At 48.6% G+C, this 25,662-nt stretch overlaps 1 protein-coding gene across 1 annotated transcript in view; it reads left to right on the plus strand.

The window, feature by feature from the left end:
- Window positions 1-25,295, plus strand: part of NAT8L (N-acetyltransferase 8 like) — a 29,686-nt gene extending 4,391 nt beyond the window's left edge. Inside the window, exons 3-4 of the mRNA XM_026064553.1 lie at window positions 742-938; window positions 24,841-25,295. Of these exons, the coding sequence (XP_025920338.1) occupies window positions 742-938; window positions 24,841-25,208 (565 nt within the window). The 3' untranslated portion in view covers window positions 25,209-25,295. The remainder of the gene's footprint in view (window positions 1-741; window positions 939-24,840) is intronic.
- The last annotated feature ends 367 nt before the right edge of the window (window positions 25,296-25,662 follow it).

Below are 25,662 nucleotides of genomic sequence, written 5' to 3' on the forward strand. Positions count from 1 at the left end.
GGTCTCCCCCTTGCAAGTGGTGTGGCCCCCCCATTGCAAACAATATGCCTTGGCGCCCCAGTGCAAATGGTGTCCCCACCCATTCCAAATGCTGGGTAGCCCCCTTGCAGATAACACGTTCCCCCCCCCCATGGCAAACGTGCCCCCCGCCAGAGAGCAGGCTGCGCGCTCCCCGGCTCTCGGTCCCTGCTGGCAGCAGGGCAGGCCCGGGAAGGGGCCTGTGCAGCAGGGGGGGCCCGGCTTCAGGGGCCCGGCTGCCCCCCTGCCGCAGCGTGCCCAGCCTCCAGCAGAAAGCCCCCCCCCCAAGGCGGTGGGGGGCTTCGGGGGGACGGGGCGCCCTGGATTTGGGGGCGCGGAGGCAGGAGGGGTGCCCTCCCCAGCCGCCTCCCGCTGAGGCCGAGAGCCATGCCGCAGTGCAAAGCGCCCGGCGGCGGGGCGCCGTGTCCTGGGGGTGCCGTGCCCCCGCGGGGCCGCCGGCTGCGGTGGGACACCCCAGGGCGAGCGCGGGCCCCGCGGCGGAGCCTCTGCTGCCCGGGGCTCCCCGAGCATCCCGGGGATTAGCGCGGCGTGACGGGCTGTCACGTAAAATGCTCAACCTTGAAAACACGAGTCGCATCGCTCAGGCCTACATACTGCAAATGTGCATTTTGCGTGTGCTTTTTCTTTTTTTCTTTTTTTCTTTTTAATTTTTTTTAATGAGTTTGCATTCCGAAATCAACACTAAATTCTCTTTTCTGACAGGTGTCGTTTATTTCTCTTCCTTATCTCCATAGTAATGTGCTTTGTTGTGACCAAGTCCTTCCTGCTGACCTGCTGCTTGCCCATCTTGCTGATGGGCATGAGGTACTACTTCAGCAGAAAAGTTATCCTCCACTATCTCGATTGCGCGCTGCACACGGACATGTCCGATATTGAGCAATATTACATGAAACCGCCAGGTGAGTACGCGGGCCCTGCAGGGAGCTGTGCCCCAGCCCTGCGCTTGCTCTTGCTCCTCTCGCCGGCACTGAGCCGCCTCCAAAATAGCCAAAATGCAGCTCTTGGGCCACACCAAGCTAAACCCACCTTTCTTTTTTTTCCTCCACTTTTTTTTGCCTTTTTTTTTTTTTTGGTGTTCAGCCAAGGGAGACGACAGACGCCCAAGCAGGGCCCCCGCACGGAGGGGCGATGGCGGGCTCGCTGCGCCCCTCGTCTCCTGAGCGCGTCGTTTCTCAGCTCCTCGCTCCTGGTGCTAGCTTGCAGCGTGGGGGCGAAGGGGAGGTGAAAGGCCCCATAGCCCAAATGCGCAGAGGAAGCCGATTTAGTTATTGCGCGCGTTTTCCCATGCTATTTGAGAAGAWCCTTCCTGAATGCGCGCACCTTGGAAGAGGTGCAGACCAGGTATGTAGAGGGATGCTGCCCGCCTTTGGCAGCATGTGCATTCATCCGTGTCTGACATATATGCATGTGCTTTATGTAAGTATAATATCTAATGTTAATATTTGCTTGTCAAGCTGTGAAAGATCTCTTACATGATTATTAAAAAAACACTCTTGCAGGGTTTGGCAAGGGACGGTACCGTTTCCCTTTTGGGGGGTTAAGACCGTGGTGAGAGCCAGCACAAGGGGGTATTTGGGGGGTTGCTTGAAATTGCCTGRGTCTGAGGTTATTATTTGTGGTTGCTCAGTGCTAGTAGTGAGCTGGGCGAGTAAAGGTAATGGCCAGTAATCCGCATCAGTTATTTCTGTTTTCTTGGAGTAGCTACTCTTTATTTTTTCTGTGTGAYCATGTTTTCCTGAATCATTGCTGTTGTGCAAGCGTGACGGACCTCATTGTAGGAGTCTCTCCCTGGTCGCTTATGGAGCGCATAGGAGAGAACAGAGAGAACAGGAAATGCTGTAACCACAAAGTTTCCTTTTCTGATGTGCAGTTTTAAGTTTTTCTAAAGTTATGTTCATCCTGTAATAAAAATCTCAACACATCTTAAGTGCTTTCTTCAGATCTTGTTTCCCGTCTTAGTGCTGATCTCATGCAGATCTTATCCCATCATATGCAGATGTTGCACTGAACTTAGCGTCTGTTGTTGTAAGAATCAGCCAATGTGTGACTTGTGTGTAGCTTGCACGTCATTAAAAACTCAGACTTCATTAAAGCTGTTGCCACAAAAATAAAAGAGCTTATAGCAAAACATCTGAAAAACATCATGGACCTCCATAGTGAGGTTAGTCAATGCATTATATTGGAGAGAGTAATAGGGAGCTCCAGGAGAAGAATATTTAACATGGGCTTAATCGGTGTTTGAGCTGCATCTTTCATTAATGCTTATGATTTGCATGGTCAGAATTCAGGGCAAGGATCAAAGTGACTATGTTTATAATACTACTATTTGTAGRAAGTAAAGAAAATGCATTCAAAGGAAGAGCGAGGAATGCCCTCGCTTTGTTTAGGTCAGTAACGTGATCCAGTTCAGTCACATTGACACCATGACTTGAAAGCATTGCATTGCTTTTATTTGATACCTTAAAGGGCCGATTTCAACGTTGGAGTAAGTGTGTGGGCTTTCATTTTTGACAGAATTTAATCGCGTGTAATTATGTTTCTGCCATGCCATAAAAAGCAGATTTAGGGGATCGCTGGTATTTATTAAAGGTTCTTGATGGTGGTAGCATTAAGCAAGCTGGCTCGAGTCATGATTAGGTGAGTTTGTGCRGTATCTGTCCATTTGGCATGAAACCGTGTGGTGCTGTTTGTTATAGCTTTGCAGGAGGCTTGAATGCGGTATTTTGCTCCTGTTTCCCCCAAAATAGAGGTTTCAGATCTCTTCCTTATAAGATCCCACTATAAATATGGTCAGCTTGGAAGAGCCTGGAGTTTTGGGCGCTCTTGAGATTCAAAACTTGTGTTGTCTGTTGAATGTATTGAGAATGACCAGCAAAATGCCAGCTCGGCTCTGCTGTCGCTGCCCAAAGGAGGGAAATGGCAAGCAAACAGCTTCCCGCCCCGAGCTGTCGCCTATCCTGACAGCTCACGAGTTAACACGCGGGCATTACGGATTGCTCATCCTCTTAAGTCATGCGCATTGCTTCAACTTAGGTACCAGTGAAAACTCCCTGTTAGACGCTAGGGAAGAAATTGCCAATCTGGCACGTCATCAGCAATGCTGCAGGGGTTTTACTAGTGTCTCTGTAGTTAAGGCAGTGGTAATGACTTTGCTTAAAACTGGGTTTAAATCTCTTGTCCTTCTCAAGTAAATATTCGTGCTCTGCCCCCAGGCTTGAGGGGCTTGTGAGTATATCTGGAGAAGGCCACGTGAGAGGGGAAGGCTGAAGTGGCTGAGCGGGATGTAGCATAGCACACCCCAAAAGCAGATCTTGGTCTTACCCTCCATCTGTTCAGGAAGGTGCTGGTCACCTTGCCTCTGGGTCCGTTGGAGAATCCACATTTACGTGCCTGAATATGTTTCCTAACATGGAAGGTAGGAGAAGGGAGCGTTTCTGCGGTGGGTTTAAGAATCATTGKTTTTTGTGGTGACAAATGCAATGGTAGAGTTGTGATGTGGTCCCATGGTTTCGGATGATGGTGCTGTTGGTCGTGGTTTTACTGAAGTTTTGCTCTTGGCAAACACCCCCCCACACAGCCGCTTTGCAGCACGTCCCTTGTGCTACCCAGGAGTAGCACTGTGCAGAGCATCAACAGCAAATAGCCGCTGGTAAGGCGGAAGTCGATAATGAAGAAATAGCTTAACTGCTAAAGTGGATCATTTTTGGTAGGTTTCGCAAAGCATCTATGCAGACTGCAAAGGCTTCAGATCGGTTTAAAAACAATGACCCAAAGGACGTGGTTTGCAGTGGGATTTGGCTCCCTCGGCTCTCTTGGTTTGGTCAGAAATCCCCGCCGCCGTGGTGGGTATGGGAAGCCCATGTTTTGATGGCTGATCGGTGACTTTTGATAGATGCTTTCTGTATAATTGCCAAGCTTAATGATTAGTATTTAACAATCCCTTGTGCTCTTGACAGCATATTAAATTTTTTTTTCTTGCAGTTTTTCTGAACCGCTGGTCTCAAAGTTGGTTATTGTTTTAAATTTTCTCCGTTGGATTTTGTATGAGCTGGAAAATAGGTGCTGACAGTGATTTTGCAGAAGTACATTAGCCAGAATTCAAATCTTTGTTTTCTCGTGTCCTCTTACCCTTACAGCAAGGATCTGGCAGAACACTTTGGCTAGCGTTTGGCTGTAAGCTCGTGCACAGTGGATTGCTTTGAAATTGCTGTTGATTTCAAAGGAATTATTTATGTATTGAGTTCTGTGCTCGACTGAGGGCTTAAAACACAAGACTGAATGGCTAAAACACCTTCTTGAGCTCTACGTAAAATTGTTTCTCATTTAAAAATAGTACTCACTGGAAATTTTCTGGTTTCAGGGTTTTTGTTTTTGTTTTTTTTCTCCCCTCAAAGACAGCAAAAAAAGGCACTGGGGCASTCAAAAAGAAAGGAATTGGATAATAGGCTTAATTGTCAACCAGAGTAACTTAGATTCTAGTAAACAAAAAAAAAGAAGAAATTAATTTTAAATAGAGCCCAGCCTCTTGCATTTCTCTACACAAATAAGGGTAGCACAGCTGGAGCATCTTTTATGGTCTGATGATTCTGGCRACTAATCAATTTTACAGCGTCTCCTCAAGCATCTGTCGCAGTTGGTTGCTTGGTATATTTTTGCCATGGCTTGGAGATCAGAGCAATTCTTCCGTGGTCGAGGTCTCACCTGSAGAAATGATGGAAAACAGGGCTCCTGGCTCCCGATACGAAACTGCCACTCGCCAAAATCAGCGGAGTTAGGGCTTTGGCTGACAAACTCTAGCAGGTCCTTCGGTGGTGGGTTTAGGATGCTCTTTCACRCGACTGTCTCTGCGCCCTTTGGCTGGGTGCCTTCGCAGGTCTGCTGGAGGTGCGTCCATGTTGTTGCAGTTCATGGCACCTTGTGGTTGTCTCGATGGCCTTCCCCAGACATTTAAAATTTATCCCGACTGTGTCAGGCTTTCCTCTTCTCCAGGTAGCGCCACCATGTCAAGCAGGTATGTAGTGAGACCTGCACAGGACCCTGCAGAAACAGCCATATTTTGAGGGTTAAGAAAGGTCTGCTTTAGTTTAACATAATTTTAGTAGGAAAATTGCTTAATTTGGGCTGAAATAGTCTCTTCTTTCACTGAAGAAAATCAGGCATTCATGCCAGTTCATGTGAGCCAGGTCAGTGGAGCTGATGCAGCAGGGCAAGGACAGGCATCAGCAGCGCTGAAATGAAGAGCAATGCTCAGTTTGGCAGTACAGGGAGATGGCAATCTCAACATGTCCATCRAGGAGGGCTCTGGGGGTGTTGAAGGGGGAGAAGTGTGCCTCACCCCCCCCTCATCCAGACTGGTGGTGAGCAGAGCTCTCCTGTCCCACTGCCTTTGTCCCCCACCATGGGAGGATGCAGAGGCGGCATCAGTGTCCCAAGCGCCCTGGGGTGGGACTGTATCCTAAGCAAGGGGGGGCTAGAGAAGGACGRCACATGAGGATTCAATTCCTTCTGCTCTTGGTTGGGCAATGCAGTGTGCTTTTCTGAGCTGAGCCCATGAGAGGGATGTCCTACACCATTTCATTCTTGGCAGAGATTTCGGGATCAGGTCCATCTCCCAGAAGGACACCAGTTGAGGTGAGGTCAGAGTCAGCTGGTCAGGATGAGATCAGCACTGCTCGTTCCTGTTGAGGTGTTCATTATTTCTTACCTTTGGTGGGACATTCATCTAGGTAAAGAGCAAGCATTTCAGTGAGTTGTGCTCAGCAGCTCTTGGATTGGTGTTTTTATGGCGCTAGAACAGAGGTTACATTGGAGGAGTTGAACTCAGGTGCAAAAGAAGATGGAGGTGAAGTTGTGTGATACCTACCAACCTTACTCAGCTGCTGACAAACCCTTGGGGCACCTCTTGTGTCAACAGCCCTGCTTTGCCCTGGGCATGCTTTGGGTCTACATGGCACCTAGTCATTTTGGGGGTACTGGGCTGATACAGGGAGTACCTGGAGTAGGTAAAATCCAGGGGCCACCCTAGGAGGACACCTTGGTTTTCTGTGTCACGGCCAAGAGCTCCAGGTGCTTTGCTAGCAGCTATGTTCTGCCTTGCCTTTGCAAGAGGAGGGGGTTTCCAAAATGGAGCTCATCCACGTTAGCTCCTTGCAAAGCTCCACTTGAGCAGCCGTGGCGCATCCAAACGAGCTGTTGACGCGTTGGCTCGAGGTRAGGTAGAGCTCTTGGTTGAATCAAGGAGCCTGGTTTTTAGCTCCCAGCACGGATCAGGGCTCGGCTCAGGCTGACCTGCCGGCCTCGTTGTTCCGCAACACAGGGAGGGGGACGGGGTGGGTTTGAATCCCCTGCGGCGGAGGGGGGGGAGGCGACGGAGCCCAGTTCTTCCACATTCTGGGTAAGGCGCAGGCAGCTGAGCCACCAGATAAGGGGGAACGAGGCTGCCGCTGATAACATTGTTTTGGGAGAATAGAGCTGCTCTTGCTTGCTCTGCAAAGAGAGGGCTTAGTTACCTGCCTCCAGGAGAGAGCTCGGGGCTGCTGCTTGCCCGTGGAGGAATGTGTTTTCCCAGGCCCTGCCCAGGTTGTCCATGCCCGAGAGGCAGCAGGAATCTGATGCATCTATCAAGCATTTCTTGTTGGCTTCTGCAGCGTGCTGACCTCGGGGGCCTGCCAAACTCCTGAGCTGGCTGTCATGAATCCCACTTTTTCATGCTTGTCTCTCCTTGCCCACCGTATGGGGAGATGAGGGCTTGGAGTTGGCTTGTGAGGCAAAAAGCTCGGAGGAGAGGCTGTGGCCTTATCTCAGCCTCTTGAGTTGCAGCATTGTTCCCCACCAGTGCCGGGAGTCAGCGACAGGTCTCTTCCTTGGGCAGCCAAGGGCCTTCCTGCAAACACCTCCCATGGTGGCACCTCTCTGTGGTTCAGGGAAGCTGCCTCAAGCAATGAGCTCTGCAGATCAGGGAGTTCCTGCAAGGCTAGGATTAGAGAATTTTAACCTCTGTTTTAATCTATAGTGGAAAGTATATTTAATAATAATTCTGAAAATATTTCAGACACTGGCCTCTTATCAGATGGGCAATCGGTGTTACTACCGCTTAGCAGTTCCCAACATCTCCATGTTCAGTGTGTCTCTTGAGTTGGGTTTGTTGGGAAGCTTTAGGAGAAAGTTCCTCTGTTGCCAAGAGTTAAGGATGTGTTCCGTCCATCATTAGTGATTGACGGAAATATATATATTTCTTCCTTTGAATCATATAAAGTATCTTTAAGGTTGGGTTCTCTCTCCCAAAACCCACCTCCTTGGATACAATTTGGGCCCGTTGGGTGGCCGGCTCATTTTGTTTGCAGATGAGCCTCGTCTTCCTCCCACAGAGCCTGCTTGGTCCTGGTCCTGCCGGTGCTTGGCTGCGGGGCACGCATGGCCTCGGGCACCCTGCGCTTGGGGCTGCGCTGGCAGGGGACTGGACCGGACCCCTCCATGTCATCCTCCTGGAGCCAAATCCCCTGGTGCTTCTTCAGGACAGCGTCCTATGTGCAAATGGGATAAATGCATTCAATTGCAGGCCGCTGCAGCTGCCTTTATTTATTACTGGAATAGGAGCATATGCACAAGCCCGTGCCTAAGTATGCACATCCATAAGCCAAAAATAGATCTCACTTCAGATCCCCTAGCTTTGGCAAGTTGCCATGTGAAAATTAGATTAAAACGCGTTTTATAGTAAATTCTGCAGAGTAATGTAGCCTATTTTTTGCATGTAGTCAAAAACTCACTCTAAAGGTAGTCTATAATTGACATGATTGTCAGTTAATGCAGCAGTATTTAAATTAGTAGCCGTGACGGGATGGATATGATGCTTTGAAGAAAGCAGAAAGCTCTGCATGCAGGTACTAGAGTTTTAAATAACCCTGGCACATGCGAGTGCTGTTAAGTAATCTGCAATAGAAAAAGTAATACATTGTGTAAATGGAGCATCGGTAGTTTTTTAGACACAGTTAATTTCTCAAGACCTGCAAACACAAGCAATGCAGGGACTTATCAACATTAAAATGGCAGGAGCATCAGGCATTCTGCTTTGATCTGGCTTTGAGTAATTTTTTTTTTAACATTTTCTCCTGTGTTGGATGTCTTCTGATAGTGTGGTTGTGTCCATTTTCTCCTGACAGTCTCAGTGAATAAACCCTAAGAAGGAATATGGGATTTTCTCCTCAAGTTTAAATACAAATTTATGCATCTTTTTAAAGGGTGTTCAGTTTTTCTTCCTTCTGTCAGCTGCTTTCTTAGTAATGGCCAAGATTAAAAGATTATCCAAAAGCATGTTTYGGGGTAGGATTTTCAAAATAGTTTGAACTTAGGCTTCATATTAGGTATGTAAATTGTGACAAGATTTATAGCAGTATAAAGCTTTGAGCCCCTCTGACACTGAATCTTGGATTTAGGAGCATGAGCTGCAAATCTTATTCCTGAGCACTAGAGGTTTTTTGCCCCCTAGGATTTTTCAAACGCATCAGTGATCAGGGCTGGGTTCCCCACAGAGTGCACAGTCGGGTGCCCRAATACTTTAGAAACTACCGGTTGGTATCGATCTGCATCTTAAGGCCTCTAAATATTTTGGAAAAAAACAGTTCTTTTACATGATAGCCTGAATATACATGGCCTAGTTTTCAAGATGTTTTTTCAAAATGTCTCCCAATTTAAGAGTAAAATAGTGGATTTTGAAAAAAATCAGTGTATTCGATTCGATTTACATTTTTATTCAGGCGCACGGTATCCGAGTACTTAGGATGGGAATTGCCCTCTCTAAAAGGAGCTGGGGTAGCGTTTGGCGTCTAGGCTGAGGCAATCGCTTAAAACCGGCGCCGGCTGGAGGGAGCCTGGCCGCTTAGCGTGTCGTGCGCGAGCATTGCACGGCTCGGCGCTCTCGTGTTTTCAGTGCAGCGCTGCAGATGCGTTGCAAATAACGGCCTGCCTGACGCTGCCCCGCCGCAGGCTCGCGCAAGCAGGAGCCCTCGCAGGGCGCCGCGGCCGTGGCCGGCGCTGCCGCGAGCCGGCGGACGCGCAGCCCTTTGCTGCTTTCTGCATCGATGACATGGGCAGCTTCAAAGCGTGTTTTTAGGTGTATTCCCCCCACAGGAAGCTGCGGGGGTTTTTTTTTTTAATTGTTTTTTTCCCAGCAAGTGGCTAATGAAAGCAGTCTTAAAGCAAATCCGAAGATAGCAGGATGTCTCATAGTTTTTACTCACAAATTTATTATTTGTAACCAGCACTGATAATAAGACTTTCCTGATCAGGGCAAACTAGAATCACCAAGAAGCCTTGTATTAAGGGTGCATCAGAAAGAGCTGATAATGGTCTAGTTATAGACAGGTCTAAGCCCCGGGATCTGTTACAGATGGCTTTGAGCCATTCTTTTAAGCGGTCTATTGACCTAGTGAACCCTAGCAATCAATTAACTATTTATGCAAGCATATACTATATTAGTCATTTATCGTCTTCTATAACTGTTTGACAGATGTTTCATTCAAGAATTGAAAGTGTAATTTCTCACCGGGTAATTCTACGATTTTGACCTGGAACTCCCACAGCTTAATGGCAAGCTGGGGTTATGTTTTGAAATGTGATTCTGTGAATTAAAAAAAAAAAGTTTGTTTTTGATATAGATAACAGAATAAATGTATTAGATGTATTTTTAAATAGCTGCGTGGGATATTGCTATTGAAATTTGGGTTTGCAACAACGCGAAAGTTAATAGAAAAATATAATGCATTAGTCTCGCCTCAGTGTATACTGCTTGAAATGATAACTTGCAAGTAATATTTTTGTCACTTCGAATTCATGTACTGCTTCTAGGATTTATCCAAACGGAAAAACTGAAAACCAGAGGTTTTATAAGAAAATGATTTCTCAGTTCAGGAAATGGAAAATAAAAGGGAAAATAGCTTTGATCCAAACTAAGCTGATTTACTCTTCCCTCTGAATTTTTTTCACAACGAGGAACCACAAGTCTCTATTTAGGGTTGAATGTAATACTTTCTTCAGCCCGAAACAAAGTTGGTGGTGGGGCTGTAGGCTTTCTTAAGAAGCAAAGGCTAGACCCAGGTGTATTTTACAAAATGCTGGTTGCGGTAGAGCCATGAGCACAGCATCTGTGCTGCCCTCCCAGGCAGGTTCCCTAAGCCCTGTGCTGTCGGGGGCCCTGCCTTTGCCTGGCGTTATTAAGCGTTTGCTGAGCCAGCCCGGGGACACCTGGGGTCTGGTCCCTGCGATAATGTACGTGCGTGGGGCGAGCTGTTTGCCGGATCAGGGCCAGTCTGGGGTTCGTGTGCAGCTTCTTTCCCGGCTGAAAATCTTTGGCGACTTCAAGACAAATATGAAAATTGCTTTGAATTGACAATTTTTTTATTTTAGTTTAGTTTTTATTTTTTTAGCAAGTAAGCTTCTTGCCTAGATTTATCCTTGATCACCACTAATTGCTATACAAGCTGCTCCTACCCTCTCTTGTCAATGCGCTTGAGTCCTGACTCAGAAACCAGCATCAGGGGTGCGAGTTCGTTTGCTCTGTAGAGTTGCAGCTCTTGGTCCCTGCGCCAGCACTGCTAATGGAAATTTTTCCTCTTCCTGTTCCATGCCACAGTAGTTCTGGCACTGGATTGCCAAACTGTCTCCCACTCTCCCAGGCTTGTGTCAAACTGCAATGTTTGCTTTCTTCCCCTCTTCTGAATTCTGCTGGGCTCTTTTGTCCATCCCTGTACTGAGTTTCCCTAGTGGGTTTGTCCAGACTAGTCCTTATTTCATTAGTCGCTTAGAGCGTTTCCCAAGAATGGTCCCACACCCACTATTGCTCTTTGTATGTCTCATCTGTCTCTCCTCCTCTCTTTATGGTTTTTAATTATTTTGTATTTATTTCCCTTTGCTTAATTTCCTTCTGTAAGTATTTCCTTCTCTTAATTTGTTGATCAGATTTTAGCAGAATTATTTATTTTTGTTGATCGATATTCAGAATTAGAATCACAAAGGTGGAAAAAATGGAACTGAGCAGTACGAGGACATTGTGTCTATTAAGCTAAAACCTCTGTGCGTCAGGGCATAAACTTGTGTGGCAGTGGGGGAAAAACATTTTGCCTAAAGGCAAACGAACTTCTAGCAACAGGATTTCTGGCCACTTCTCTGAAGGATCTGACCTACGTTGCTCTTGGATGTATCTGGACAACGTGACCTGTTGATCTTTTCCAGCATGACTGTTTCTATAAAACCTGTTCTTTCAATTTTCATAGGATATGTAAAATCACTATTGCAGTCAGAGTACAGAAAAAAATTTTTTCCATTTGCTGAGATCAGGGCTTTTTGTTCTTTTTTTGGAGGTGCCAAATCTGTTCGTGCTCCCTGGAAGTAGCTATCAGAAGCAGAAACACGGTGTAACACTTCTAGTGGGAATCCAGGGAAGACCTAAATATGTAGTCTTTCAATTTAAAATAATGTAAGTAGTAGAACTTGCAAAGAGAAGCTTTTGAAAATAGACCATTTTGGAGCACCTGCCATTTTTAAGCACTAACCAATTTTAGATGATGGTTAGTTAGAGAGCAGAGCAATGAAAGGATGTCAGATGTTCAGCTTCTGTCTGCTTAACAGCAATTTTCTCTCTCTCCCGCATGGATGTCTGGGTAAAGTCACCTTTACTGGAATTTCATTGTTAGTGGTGGATTTTATTAAAAAAGAGAGACAGCAAGGATGGGGGAAGTTATTTTAAGAAAAGGATGGTAATGAGAATTCAGGTGAACTTTTAAAAATCCAAACTGTTTAAAACACCTTTTCAATCTTCTGCTGCCTGTAAAGTCAGAGTCTCTTAATGGCTATGAAAATATAGGATTTGATTTTTTTTTTTTAATTCTTTTATTTTTATTTTTTAAACTGCAAATGTTCAGAGGATGGCATTGATCTGTGCCTCTCAGGCAGTGATTTTCATTGGGGAATAAGCCATCATCAGGTTTTACAAGGGTTTTTCTGAGCTGCTGGTACTCTGAAAAGCCTCAAAGCATCTGAGGAGATTCTTAAGAAGTGGGAACACTTTTCATGGATAGCTCAAAAGGCTAAAGAGGATTTCAATGAAATTCTAAAAAATAATTTTAAAAAATCACATTCACAGGGTGGGACTTGGAGTTTAGCTAAAGATTCATTTAACTTAATCATGTGCTTAAATTCCTTGTCTTTCATTGGGAGTTCGGAGTATACTTCGGGGCACCCTCCAGCACAGGGCCAAATGTTTTCTTGTTCATCACAGGAAGTCTGTGGCATTAATGGGAAATGCAGTGATGGAGCAAGCCACTCTTGAGTTTGCTGTGTGCGCTCAGCAGTGCCTGCGAGATGAGTTTGAGGTCTTAGGGAAAACTGGTGCATCAGAAGGAAGAGTTACTTCATCTAGGACCCTGCTCGTGGCAGGTGCTGATAGTTATGTTCATTTTGCCCTGTTTTAGCATCAGGTATGGGGATTTAGTATTATTTAGTGTTGCCTTTTTGTTTGGGAAAATCCACCGAATCCTCAAAATACTGCATTTCCGCCCAGACTCATGTGGATTTATGCATCTCCTGGTTAAGGTCGCTGAAGGTGCTACTCATGTTTATAAGCTGATCCTCTTTCAGCATTACTCTGTGGATGAGCATGCCATGGCTAATAATACACTACATAAAAGTATTTGCTTTCACTAGCTCTGAACATGCTGCTGTTCAGTTCCCACGTGTTGCCTTCCCATGTGTGAAGTGATGTGGTGTCACCTAGTTGCTCCACTGATTATTTTACAGACCTCTTTTGAATCCTGAGATCTTGTGGTTGGTATTTAGGCTGAGGCCCTGGGCAGTGGGACCTCGCTCAAACGGGTGTTGGGTGGGTGATGTTGGTAGATGGTCATCATAGGAGATCTGGGAATACCTGGAGGGGGTTTGTGTTGTGACTTTTTGGCTGCAATGGTCTGGTGCTGCAACATGGGGAACGGGCTTTGTTTTGAGATGGAGAGATTTACACGTGTAACTTTGATTTCATGTTAATGCACCATCCACAGCAGGTCCATTTCTGTGCCCAGCCTGACAGATGTTCATGTATTTATGGATGCAGAATTTTCTTTTGAAGCCACGTTGAATAAATGTGCTAGTTTCAGCCTGGATGTAGTAGAGTTTGGTGGAATTACACCCAAGATGTGTTTGCCATAATGTACTGAAAGAAAGGCATAGCAGCACATTGTTTTTAACAAGAGTGAGCATCCAGGTGTGGATGTGCCCCCTTCACTGGGGCATTACTCTGGCTTTACAAGGGGCTGTGGTGTCGGTTTGCTGAGGGTTAAAATTGAAGGAGCGCGTGGTGATGCAGGTGCTCACGGCTGCTTGGTGGAGTCCATAGYATGGTGCCGCACACTGGCAGACGGAGGCAGGCAGGAAGTACTGAGGCTCTCTTAGAGGCTTTTTGTTTCCATGAGTTACGTGACAGAGAGAAGTGAAGTCTTGCCCGAGTTGTTCACATTGTCCCTGACGTATAATGCTCCTAACGGTGGGGGGTGAAAAAGCACTTTACCATGGCATAATCAGGTGGAACAACTGAAGCAACCTTACACCAAGGCTGAATTTGGCTGTGTTAGGTGTAAATATAACAATTTTCCAGGGATTAAATATTTTCAGTGAATCTAGTAAAACAGGACTGCAGGCAAGAATGGTGTGAAGTTACCATGTGGAGCTGAGGGGGATTATCTCGGGGAGGTGATATCTAAGGAAGAATGGCATGGGTAGATTCAGAGGCTTCTCCCGTTTTAGGAAAAAAMCTGAAAACACAGGAGTTTTCTTCTGGTCAGAAGTTGCGTTCTCTGCAAGCTGAAGCATCAGTCCTGTCTCTACTTCTAGTGTTGGATGTCACAAGCACATGGAAGACCCCATTTCCAAGGGAAAGGCCACATTTCTTGGCATGGTGCAAATGGAAATTGAATTTTTTTTCATTACCTTCCATATTGGGGTGACCATCTTCCCAAAGACAGTGTATTGCCTGGATGGCAAAAGGGCAKAGAGGTGGTTGGCTTGGTTAGTTGACCAGAGGAGCCTGTTACTCCTTTCTCCTGCTCCTTACCCAGAGGTTAGGGGGATAGCTTTGACCCATGGGTTGTGGAGGTCAGACAGGATTGATCCCGGTGAGAACCACACACAGGAAACCCCTTGGGGACTGGATTGGGGAGGACAGAGGCCGTGCTAGGAGCCATGCTTCATTGACGCCCCAATTTCTCGCCTCTCGAGCCCTTTCCAGTCTGTTGCAATGGATTTTAGGACCTCGTCTCAACGTTAGTGTGACAAATTGGGACTGTTAGCATGCCATGATATGAAGGGATGGGTTGGTCCTGGTTGACTTTTGACTGGCTTCCTGTGCTCTGGGAAAGAGTGCGTGTGTGTGTCTGTGCGTGTGCACATGTGTATGTGCATAGCACCATTGCACACCGCTGTGATAGCAACAGGAAGAAATATTCATTGCTTGTGCTGAATCTGTGCCTTGAACCTTTTCTTGCTTTTTCCATCTCCTCTACTTTGAGTGATCAATTCTTYGCTGTAGTTTCAGAGAAACTATAACTCCTTACGGCTGCGGTGTTTCACTCCAGCAGATTATTAATGTAATGGAAAGTTAGAGGTTGGAGAGGTTTGATTCACTGCGTTAGTAACTAGATGGGATTCTTGTTTAACTCCAGTTATCTGCAGAAAGAAAGGCAGCTGGTGCATCAGAGTTTTATTTATTGCTGGTCTTAGAGTATAGTATTAGTTTCTCTTTGCCATGCAGTGTTTGGTGAAATGCATTTCCCTGTCTGTAAATTCACAATACTCCTCTGGAAGGAAAGCAGAGGCACTGCCCCAGTGTTGCTCCCAGTTAGACTTTGCTGGTCAGTGCTTACTCACCATAAAAATTGCGAACTACTACACGTAGTTATTGCTCGTTGGCTGCTGTAGTAGTGAAGGTCCTCATTCAGGGGCTTTTGAGGGCAGCAGGAACATTTCCTTTTAATGTGCTGGGGAGGAAAAAAATATATGTTCTGAATCACTGAAACATGCTACAGAGCATGTTTGAGCTGAATATGTGCATCCATTTTGTGGCTTGCAGCCGAATGTTTCCAAACCCTCCCTTTGCCCTTTTATGTCACGTCACTGGATTAAAGAGAGACTTGCGTGTTTGTTTGCGGAACTAGTTGGCATCTGTGGCAGTCTGTATGCGAGMCCCAACTCACGTGTGGGAGTTTATATACTGCAAAATGAAGTTGGTTACCTGTCGGGTGTTACCTGTCCCCAGCTCTCCTGAGGTCTGGCATAACCTTTCTTGATGCCACTGGAAGCAGAGGAAGGGAATGTAATGTTGTTTTGGTGGAGGGGTTTTTGTTTGTTTGTTTTTGTCATTTTTTTAGGTCTGTCATGTTTTAAATATGTAAATGTTTTTAGATTTTGGTAGGTGGTCTTGCTGTAGTATAGGGGAAGCTCCCTTCAGGCTTGGGTTTGACTCTGATTTAAAGAGCTTGCATGGACACGTGGGTTATTCTGTCCTAATGCATCATTCTGCCTTGCCTTAAGTTTATACCTGACATCTTCAGTGCAGTTCTTCTTGCCTACCCTTTCTTGGCTAAAAGTAATTGTTTGCAGTGAGCTGTGTAGCGTTTTGCTACGGTCATTGGTGGAAGAGGAAGGACTCTCCCAGAGGGTGACTCACCTTAAAGTTTGACCTCTGCTAGAGAAGCATAAAACTCCTTAGAAGTCCTTGTAGAGATCGTTTATTTAACCTTAAGTAAATGTAATGTTAGTTTCTCTTTGCCATGAAGCTTTTGGTGAAATACCTGGGTAGATATAGGCACTTCTATTGAACAAGGGGGTCTGGACTAAATTTAGACCAGATAAGTAATGATAGATGAGATCAATTCTATCCATTTTCCCCGTATGATTTATGTCTAGGCCAAGTGCTAAGCTAAAACGAAGTCATTTGATTATTGCTCAGTGCCTTTTTACAGTAATGCACATGAAGTAAAAGCCAGCCAGTAAATAATGAATTCTAAAACATCCAATAATTCTAGATTTTCCAGTTTTTTCAGTATTTGCAAATGGAATGCACTGTAGTTCAGTACCTTTCAGAAAGCAATAAAGCCATATAGTGAAAGATTGATTTGGAAGATGGGGACTGAGTATTAACAATGTACTTTTAAGGAGCTGGCTTAAAAAACAACCAGCAACACATTTTATTTTGTAAACTAATTTAACGAGAAACTAATTGTAACAGTAGCCTTCTGGAGCTGTTACTGGAAGGATGCAGGCTAACAAAGCTGGCAGRAGAGCTTGATTTCTTTTTTCCTTTTAAACTCCTAGCTAAAGAACAGTCTAAACTCCAGAGTATTGGTTTACTTAAGGTCTGACTCTGCAATTTATAGGCTTAGTGAGGATTTTGGATGCATAGGGAACATCTATTCCAAAAATACTTTAAACAGGTTTTTTCTTTTTCTTTTTCTTTTTTTTTCCTCAGTTTGTGCAGACCAGTCTGTTTTGCTTAGCAAGCTACAGAGATTTGGGAGTCACTGTACAGTTAGTGAGGATAATGCTGGCCCAAATAGCATATTGTAGTCTTTATCCGCTCCTTTTAAGCTATCTAATTATTTGCTGATTGATAAAAATTGCTCCCATGAAAAAACACAGCTGCTGCCTGGTTTCTAAAGCTGTTTTCTCTTGATGATTTAGCAGGTAGATTGCAATGGCCATATTGGCAGTTTCTTGCCCTTCTTTTTCAGTAGCAGCAAGTAGAGCTGATGCATCAGCTCTAAATATGCACTGATAACCAGAGTATTTCTAATCCCATATAACTGCTTCTGCAGCTCTTAGACAGTTGCTATGCTTATTGCAGCCTTTGACTTTCAAGGTGCATCACAGCCAGCAAAAAGGCCCAAATACAAGATTTTTTAGAGTCCTGTTATTACACTTCTTAATATAGCCCCCTCTGTAACGTGCTGGAATTGCTGCCTTTACCCTCTCTGCTGCTGCTGCCTCTGCTGTGTTTCTCCCTGTCTCGTCCAAAGCCCGTTCCTGCAATGTGCCAAAGGCGCCCTGGGGTTTTGCTGCTCTCTCGCAGCGGTGTTACGTGTGGTCTCATGCTGGGTCCTGTGGTGCTGAAGCCTGCTTGAAAAATTAAACCATGAAGTGCTGATGTGGGGTATGGCCATTAATGGCTCGTGGTGGTCCAGGCTGCAGAGGCAGAGCGCGGGGTCTCATGTCGGAGCTGGGGCGCAACAGCACGTCCGCCAAGGATGAAAAAGAAGGTAGATGGAGCCCAAATTATCCCTCTTCTCTTGCRCTGCCCACGTGCGCAGGTGCTCTCATCGGCCTGCCTCCCAGCACCCCGTTAATCAGCGGTGTCACCCCCCCTTGGCAGATAGATGAGATGCCTCATGCTCTTCCAGCAGGGATTATTTATACCGGGGCGATGAGTCGCGGTGTGGCAGGGTACGTGGAGTTATTTATGCGAAGGAAGGGGGCCGTGGCATTTCTAATTTCCTGCATGAGTAACTCTGCTGTGTCCCCGCTGCCCCACGCCTGGGCCTTGCCTGGTGTGGAGGGATGCTAAATGGGTGTCAGGGCTGTCGGGTCAGGGTCTCGCATCTCATCCAGCTCCCGAGGCCATCAGCTACTCAGGAATGCCATTATTTTGTAGGAGCCCTCCAGGAAGGCCTTTCAGCTGCAGTCAAGTGTAGAGTTATGAGCAGAAGTTGTTGGAGCTCTTGTTCAGCCCTGCTGAAGCCAAGAAGAGCTAGAAACATGGAAGGGGCAGAAGGTCGGGCATGGGAAGGATGGAGGTGAAGGGAGATGATGTGCTTTGTGAACATACAAACCTGTGTCCGTACCGGTTGGTTGAGCAGTTGCAGCCCGCCGCTGGTACGGCTGTTGAGTCTGTCCTCGGCCAGTCTCCGCACCCAAAGCGTTTTCAGTCAGACCGAAGGCAGGCATGCCTGAAACTCATAAATTTGGCAGTAGGCGTTTTACAGCCCCAGCAGAGCCTCTGTTCTCTCTTGACATTGATTTAACTTGGCTGCTCTGTCCCTCATTTCACAGAGAACGGAGGGGAAGGAGGGAGGAGAATTGCCTCAAGTAACAAGTTCCTCTGTTCCCTCTTCAAAACCCATACGGGATAAAAGGTCAGGGTGGCTTAGCATCAGAAACACATGGACCGGGGAGCAGGGGTCTGGGGACTCTCCGTCCTCTTCCTGCCRCGGTACTGCCTGGCGCTCGCTTAAAGCTGTATATAAATAACTCCAGCAGGAAGAGAGGTGACGCACTGACCTTTGGGGCTTTTTACCTGGTCATCTGTAAATACATAATAATACCGCAGCACTGGTGTTTAGTGCCTGACAGCCTGTTCAGTTCCCTATGTGCTGCCTTGCTTGTACTGCCCCTGCTTTGCAGAAAGGGCTGCTGATCTGCCCCAAATCGCAGCAAGGGGCTGGATATGGGATCCCAAGGACACATATTTAAAGCTTTGTGATGTTACAGCATGTTGCATTTCCTCTGTCCTGGTGTTTCTGTGCAGTGTCGCTGTGTTGGCTGTGTCACGGTACGATGGCAGGTTGTGCATCCTTGGGAGCAGTTTTTGAGTATTTGGGTCCTGCTTAATAAGGCTTAGCAAGCCTGGCAATTTTGGCAAGCTTTTATGTAGGTATATGAGTGAGGGACATGAGGACTTACAGACCTTGTCCTATGGAAAGTGCAGGGGTCAATTTTTTTCCCTTTGCCGTGCCCCTATCTATCTGCAGTCTGAGGAAGACCTTGGATTGAAGAGGGGGTTTGTCCCCTGCAGAACGCTGCAATGAGCCAAGGCTCTCCTACTGCTTCCAGGAAATCCCCAGACACGTGCAGGGGCTGTGGGCAGCCTCCGTCCCCTCCTGTAGCTCAGACCCACCAGTTGCATTTCTGCTGGGGGTATGCATTTGCAATTTGTGATTTTTGGGGCCTGGCTGGAGTCCCCTGTAATGATAGTCTTGGATGGTTTTGGCTTCCTTTTCTCACTGTGGCCAGTCCTTAGATGATCTTCTAGCTCCAGTGAAGGCACACAGAGGAGTTCACACATCTTCACTTGGCCTTGCGAGCTCCCTACAGAGGTAACAGCTTCCAACAGGCCCCACCAGCTGCCATGTCTGGGGATGCTCTCAGGATATCACACAGGACAGCTTTGAGCCAGAAGGGGAGTTGCTCACATCTGTGTAGCCATGACAGGCTGAAGCAGAATTGAAAATCGCAATCCATGGAAAACATGCTTAAAGGGATGTTGCTTTTGGAAGTTGCCTGTCTGTCTGGAAATGACATGCTACAAGGAACCAAGAAAGTCACCATCTCCAAAAGAGGGAGAATTTCTTTCATTTTGATCACAGCACAGGCTGGCAGCACCTGCTCTGTGTTGTCAGCTTCTCGCTTATTCGAGGGGCTGGAGGAGAGAGAGAGGTGTTTGAAACCAGCTCGCATGCACCCAAGTGCACACTATATGCAATGAAAATCAGTGTGAGTTTGTAGGAGAATAACTGCTCGGCTGTGGAGCTTTGGGAGCTAGCAGTGCTACCCTTGAAGAAAGAGGGGGAAAAATGGTCTGATTCAAGAGTGAGATTTTTAGAAATGCCATGTACTGAGCTCCCACTGAAAATGCCTTCCAGTGTGAGAGTACCTAGACCCACACAAAATTATCACCAGCACGTGGTGGCGGTGCCAGGAGCTGGCCTACCCCCATCCAGCTCTGTGAGATGAGTGATGAGTTCCCACCTGGCTCAGCCCTTGGACCAGCTCACTGTTCTGGCATGGGGATCCTGCAGGAGTCCTGGCAGGATCTCAAGGGACATGCGAGGCTGTCCATTGCCTGTCAGCATGCTTGCAGAGCATGGTCACCTGCTTCTGGGGCTGATGGAGCTTTACTTGCTCTTGTGAAAGTCCAGAAGGAATTTAATTGAAAACAATGGATTTTAAATTATCTCGTAGAACCTGTGTTTTCTGTTGTGGTACTGAGGTACTAGAAAGAGCAAAGCACAGCTGYTAAATCCTAGTTTTCAGAGTAGCTGTCCTTGAACCCTGTGAAGAGATGTGGAAAAGCTGTAGGAACCAGCTATATTTGATCACGTAGGACTTGTGATGATGGGGAAGGCTGATGTCTTGTTTCCCCCCTCTTCTAGCAGTCTTCTCTGCTATTGCTTTTGGCTCCAATCTTTCCACCCATCCACCCACTGGCCCTTTATTCACCAAAGGGTGGTGAAGAATTTGCAGTAAAAATAAATCGAGTTTGTTTTCACCCACCATCCTTGTCGGCTGCGTGGGGGAGAGCTGAGCAGCTCCTGCTGGGAGATGAGTGCCAGGAGAGGAGACGTGCGGGAGCAGCCGTGGTGGCTGTGGCTGTGTCCTGCGAGCCTGCGTAGAGGAGTGTGGTGCCATTGCTGTGGGACACCCTGGCTCGGGGTGCATGGTTGCAGACATGAGAGGACACAGTGGGAGGGCACAGGAGGAAGGAGGGGGATGATGTGCAAGGGCAGCCTGCAATGCAGGAACACGGTGGGTGAGTTGGAAGAATGCTCTCTGTTGGTCCTCAGAAGCTGGGAATCGGCCTTAAATTTGGAGCAGAAAGGTGCTGCTGTTGGGTGTGCTTTCAGGCCCCATGTGCCATGATCCGAGGAGCCGTGTCGAACCTTTTGAGGTTATTTTCCCTTCGGTGTGGATTTCTTTGGACTATTACCTTGGCTCTTTCTGTGCACCATAAAACGTGTCTCCWGTGATGGTCTCACCGGACCAGGAAGCTTCGCAGTAGTGAAGCCTGAGTTGGTAGACAGCTACGTGGTTCAAGTTACTGGTTAGTAAGTTGGTATAGTTTGTTGCCAAGGTATGGAGAGATGTTGTTGAAAGATAGACAACCCACAGAGGAGTGTAGAAAGATAAGATAGAGCAGCTGGCCTCTTGCCATCCCAGATATTTGAAATAACTTTAAGGAGGCCAGAGATAAGGGAGCCCTGGCTTTGCTTTATCTTCCATAGCGTTTTGTAAGTCTTGTTTATCCCCCTGGGACATCTCTCTGCTACACTCGTAAGCATAGATAACACCAGTGTAAGTTTTGTATGAGGTTCATATATCCACTCTCATTTGTCCTGTGCCTCATGGACATAGGTTAGCTGAAGCCTAATTGTATGGTAAGCAGTGGCGATACTTTGAACAGGCCTTTTCAGAGAAAAGTGTTGCTCTCTGGAGCTTGTCTCTCGTGTCTGGGAGCCGTCTCCCCTGGGCCTGGGCTGTGACAGCGGTGGTCCATCAGGCTGGCTGCCGTGGAGATAAGGGGAGAAGACACTGCAGAAACCAGGGCAATTTCACTAAATCTGTGGAGCGTGAACAACCCAAAATTGCCTTGCTTGTTAGGCAAGTCACAACCATTTTGTGCTTTATTACGGCTTTTACCTGTGCATTGCTGAAGCCCAAACTCTGATGTGAATGACTGGAGCTCTGAAGGAGCTGAGCGAGGTGGTTTCCCATGGTGGTGGTCCATATGGGCTGCTTGCCACACTCTGCCCTCCCAGGGCTCCCCTTCGGCGTGCCAGGGCAGTCACCATGGGAGGAGGCATTTAGGGGCTTAGGGCAGAGCATTGCAAAGAGGCTGGATGCTTAGACTGGAGAAGACTCGGTTTAGTAACAGCTGGTGTTGCCTTGTCCAAAACCAAGAAGACCTGAACCCGGTGTTAGCAGAGGACCTGCATATGAAGGCTGTTTGGGCATGAGTGGTGTGGAGATGTCCAAATACTCATATACTGAACACCTGATACCCTTTGGGAGGTGTCCGAATACCTGACGTGTGGGAGGGGGAGGCTTTAGTGGTCCCTTCAGCAGCTGGGGGTGTCCCCACGTTCCAGAGAAGTGAGCACAGGCTGCGCTGGCGTTTCCCATGGGAAGCAGGATGGAGCGCACTGCCGTACAACTCGGTCACGCTTTGGGGACGGCAGAGTGAATTTGCTTCCCCAGGAGCAGCGAGGCGAGAATGAAGAGCGGAGCGTGTTTCCAGAGCACGGAGGCGCAGGCCGCCCGGAGCGTGGCGGCGTCGGGACGGTGGTGGGTAACTGCTGCGGCCCCTGTGCAGCAGCGGGACAGGGCAGCGTCAGGCTGCCGCGGGTTGTTTTCATCGGGCAGTTGTCAGCTGTCGGCGCTGGGTGCCGCATGCGGGGAGGCGCGAGCAGGGCATTGGGCTCCGGAGGGAGGTGCAGCCGGCAGAAGGCGGTGGCGGGAGGATGAGTGAGATGGAAAGCAGGAAAGTTGTGTGGGGAGAGTTTGCAGCAAGGCCATGTTCAAGCGGGAAGCCCAGACTGAACAGGTTTAAGTGGGAGCGCTTTTGAAGAGACACGAGGTGCTGGCAGTGTCTGGGGGTGACCAGGTGCATGAGACAGGAGATGCCCTCTGGGAGCGAGCCAAGTGGTGAGGGCTTGTCCTTGGCCGAGAAGATCCTCCAGCAGAAAGGGGAAGGCAAGCGAGTGGTGTTCGCAAGGCAGCGGGAGCTCGRCGCAAAGCATCTGGGAAGAACAGCCCTTCTGAGTGACTCTTCTTGCAGGGTCGAAACCTAAGAGGAGTTTGGGCCAGGGTGAGYGGAAGGAGGGGTTTGGACATCTGTAGCGATGAGGGATGGAGGGAAGCACAGAGCATGGAGGCAGATGAGGGCAAAGGCAGAGACGTTGAAGGAGGAGGACTGGAAGGGCAGGGAGACCTGTAGCTGTCAGGGTTTGTGTTTATCTTTGCAGCAGTGATTATTTTCAGTTAGCGACTTGAGAGAATAAAACCCGAGGAATTTAGGTAAGAGATGAGCTGCGGAGTTGCAAGTTCCCTGTGCCGAAACCCGAGGGTTCGCCCCCAGGGTCTCCCCGCAAGCGTTACAGGAGCAAATCCCCAAGTGCCCAGGGCAGCTCCCGGAGGAGGCGTCTGCCCTCCCCTGAGCGAAAGCAGCTCCCGGGCTCGCAGCCACCGTCTGCAGCTCGGCGTGCTTTAGCCGGCCGGAGGATCCGGCTAAGAGCAGCGATGCTCAAAGCCGGCGCAGACACCCAGTGGGCGGCAGGGTAAAAGTCCTTGGGATAGATCGCGCTGGTGTAAATGGGAGCCGCATACAACTTGCATTGTTTGAGCAGATGTGTCCTGTCTGGTGCTAATTATAAGTGTTTCATGCACAACACACACTGGGAGATGTGCCAGATACTATTTCTTTTCATGTTGAACTCAAAATCATTATAATTAAGCTTTAAAGCTGTAAGTAAAAACTAACAAGGAGCACAGGTTCGCGGTCATGCTGCTTGCAACTGGGCCAGTGCCCACCAGGATAAATGGGCATTAAAGACCAAACCCAGCACAGCATTTGGGCCTAAAAAGTTGCAGGGAGGGACTGTGCACGTCACGAAGGAGTGCGAAGAGCTTGGAGCACGGCAAACATTCAGAGATTTGAGGGGTTTTTTGTTCATTTTAAATAGATGGAAGACCTAAAAATACTGGAAATGTGCTATTTTACAAATCTGGGAAGTGTTCTGCTGCGCGAGCTTAGCTGTGTCTCCTGCTTATTAGACATAAAGACTTGTTTGTTGAAAAGGGAGAATTATTGCTAGAAGTGGGAAGAAACTGTTTAAGGCCTGGCTTGAAAACAGGTCGATACCTGTGTTTGAGGAGGATGAGCCATGATGTGCAGAACGAGACGCTCCAGGAGGAGCAGCGCGGGGCCGGAGCGAGGGCAGGAGCAGAGGTGCGCTAGGCAGTGGCACCCTGCAGCACGTTAAAAAAATAACGCCGGGGAGGAGATTTGGGGGAGGCTTGATGTGCACGCGGAGGGGAAGGGGCCGCCGGGGCTGCAGCGTGTGCGAGCCTCGTGCGGGGCCTCGTCCGAAGAAGCTGCGCTTGGAGATCAGTGGAACAAGCGGTGCTGTCAGCGCCCCGGCGGCGGAGAGACGCTTCAGCCGCGTGCGATAAATAGGTCAAGACGGGTCCCGGTGTCTTAAAAATTGGCTGTTGACCTAGATAGCGGCAGTGCAGCGCCTGTCCGCGGTAGGCACGGGGGCGAGCGTCGCTGGGGCTGCGATTTCGGGCGTTTTTCCTGCAGCGGGATTTTACGTGAGGGTCTTGCTCAGTTAAGACGCGCGTAGCTCATCGTTTCACTTCTGTTAGTTTTTCTTAAGTTGTCTTGCTGCGAGGGTTTGCTGGGCGGGTTTTGCTCTTGCCTTTGGCAGGCCGCGCTTGCGCCACGAGGCCGGGTTTGGCCCGGCGCCTCAGAGGGCGGCAGCGGCACGTCGAAACCCCCCCGAACGCGCTGGGCGCTGGCGCAGCAGGTCCGCGGGGCGCAAGGCGCCGGCCGGTTTTGCTCAGCGACGCCCTCGTGCCGTCGGCCCGGGTCGCGTGGGCTGCGTGTGCCGCTGCCCGCCGTCGGCGCCGCTTGGACGGGACGCGCCGAGCAGCCCGGGGCTGGGCTCGCGCGGGAAGGTCGCTGGTGGTCCCTCTGGTCCCTCCTGGCTGCGCGCAGGTCCCGAATCACCTGTTTCATGCCATTACGAGGTGAGGATAAGTTATCCACCCACTTTGCAATACCTAAATGCGCGCGATAGCTGTTGATCTCCAGAAATCTTGCATTTTGAAGCAACCTTGTATTTCCCCCGGGGGTCGTTAGTCCCCGACACCACTGGTGAGCCTCCTCCGCAGGGGATGCCGGGCCGGTTCCCGCTGGCGAGGAGGCGCGCGGCCGGGCTGGCGCGCGGCGGCACACGGCAGCGGCTCCATGCGATGCTTTGTCTCCCCCAGGCTCCTGCTTCTGGGTCGCCGTCCTGGACGGCAACGTGGTGGGAATCGTGGCGGCCCGAGGCAACGAGGAGGACAACACGGTGGAGCTGCGCCGCATGTCCGTCGACTCCAACTACCGCGGCAAAGGCATCGCCAAGGCCCTGGGCCGCAAGGTGCTGGAGTTCGCCGTGCTCAACAACTACTCCTCCGTCGTGCTGGGAACCACGGCCGTGAAGATGGCAGCCCACAAGCTGTACGAGTCCTTGGGCTTCAAACACGTGGGTGTCGTTGAACATTACGCCCTCCCGGGGATGACGCACTCCTTACTAGAGAGAATGTTTTTCCAGCTTCGCTACCACCGCTACCGCCTGCAGCTGCGCGAAGAATAAAACCCAACCAAACACACACACACAAAATTATTTTTCTCCTTTCCCCCCCCCCGCCCTCAGAAATAATAAATTGCCCTTCTATTTCTCGTTGCTGTTTATTTGCCAAGCTCGTTCATTTTGTTCCCTCATTTCATGTTTAATTTGCTCCGTGCAGCTTGATTGTGCAGGCGAGCGCTCCCTCCTCGCATGCTGCGGGTGGTGGTGCTGGGGGTCCTGCCGGCGCGGCGGCACCCAGCCGGGGGGCCGGGCGCCCCCAGCCCGTCCCCTCCTGCCCGGGTGCCTGCCCCAGTGCAGCGACGCCACTGCAAAACCCTCCCCTGTACATAGCATTTTTTCCCCCCCTTTTCCAGATGTAAGATAACATAGTGATGCATTCATAATAGTGCAGAAATATTACTTGAATGCAGTTTTCAGTATTTCATGCACCAGTAAGTAGAATATGCATTTGTCTTAC

Source organism: Apteryx rowi, unplaced genomic scaffold (genome assembly GCF_003343035.1).
Source record: "Apteryx rowi isolate R43461 unplaced genomic scaffold, aptRow1 scaffold_22, whole genome shotgun sequence".
NCBI classification, from domain to species: domain Eukaryota; kingdom Metazoa; phylum Chordata; class Aves; order Apterygiformes; family Apterygidae; genus Apteryx; species Apteryx rowi.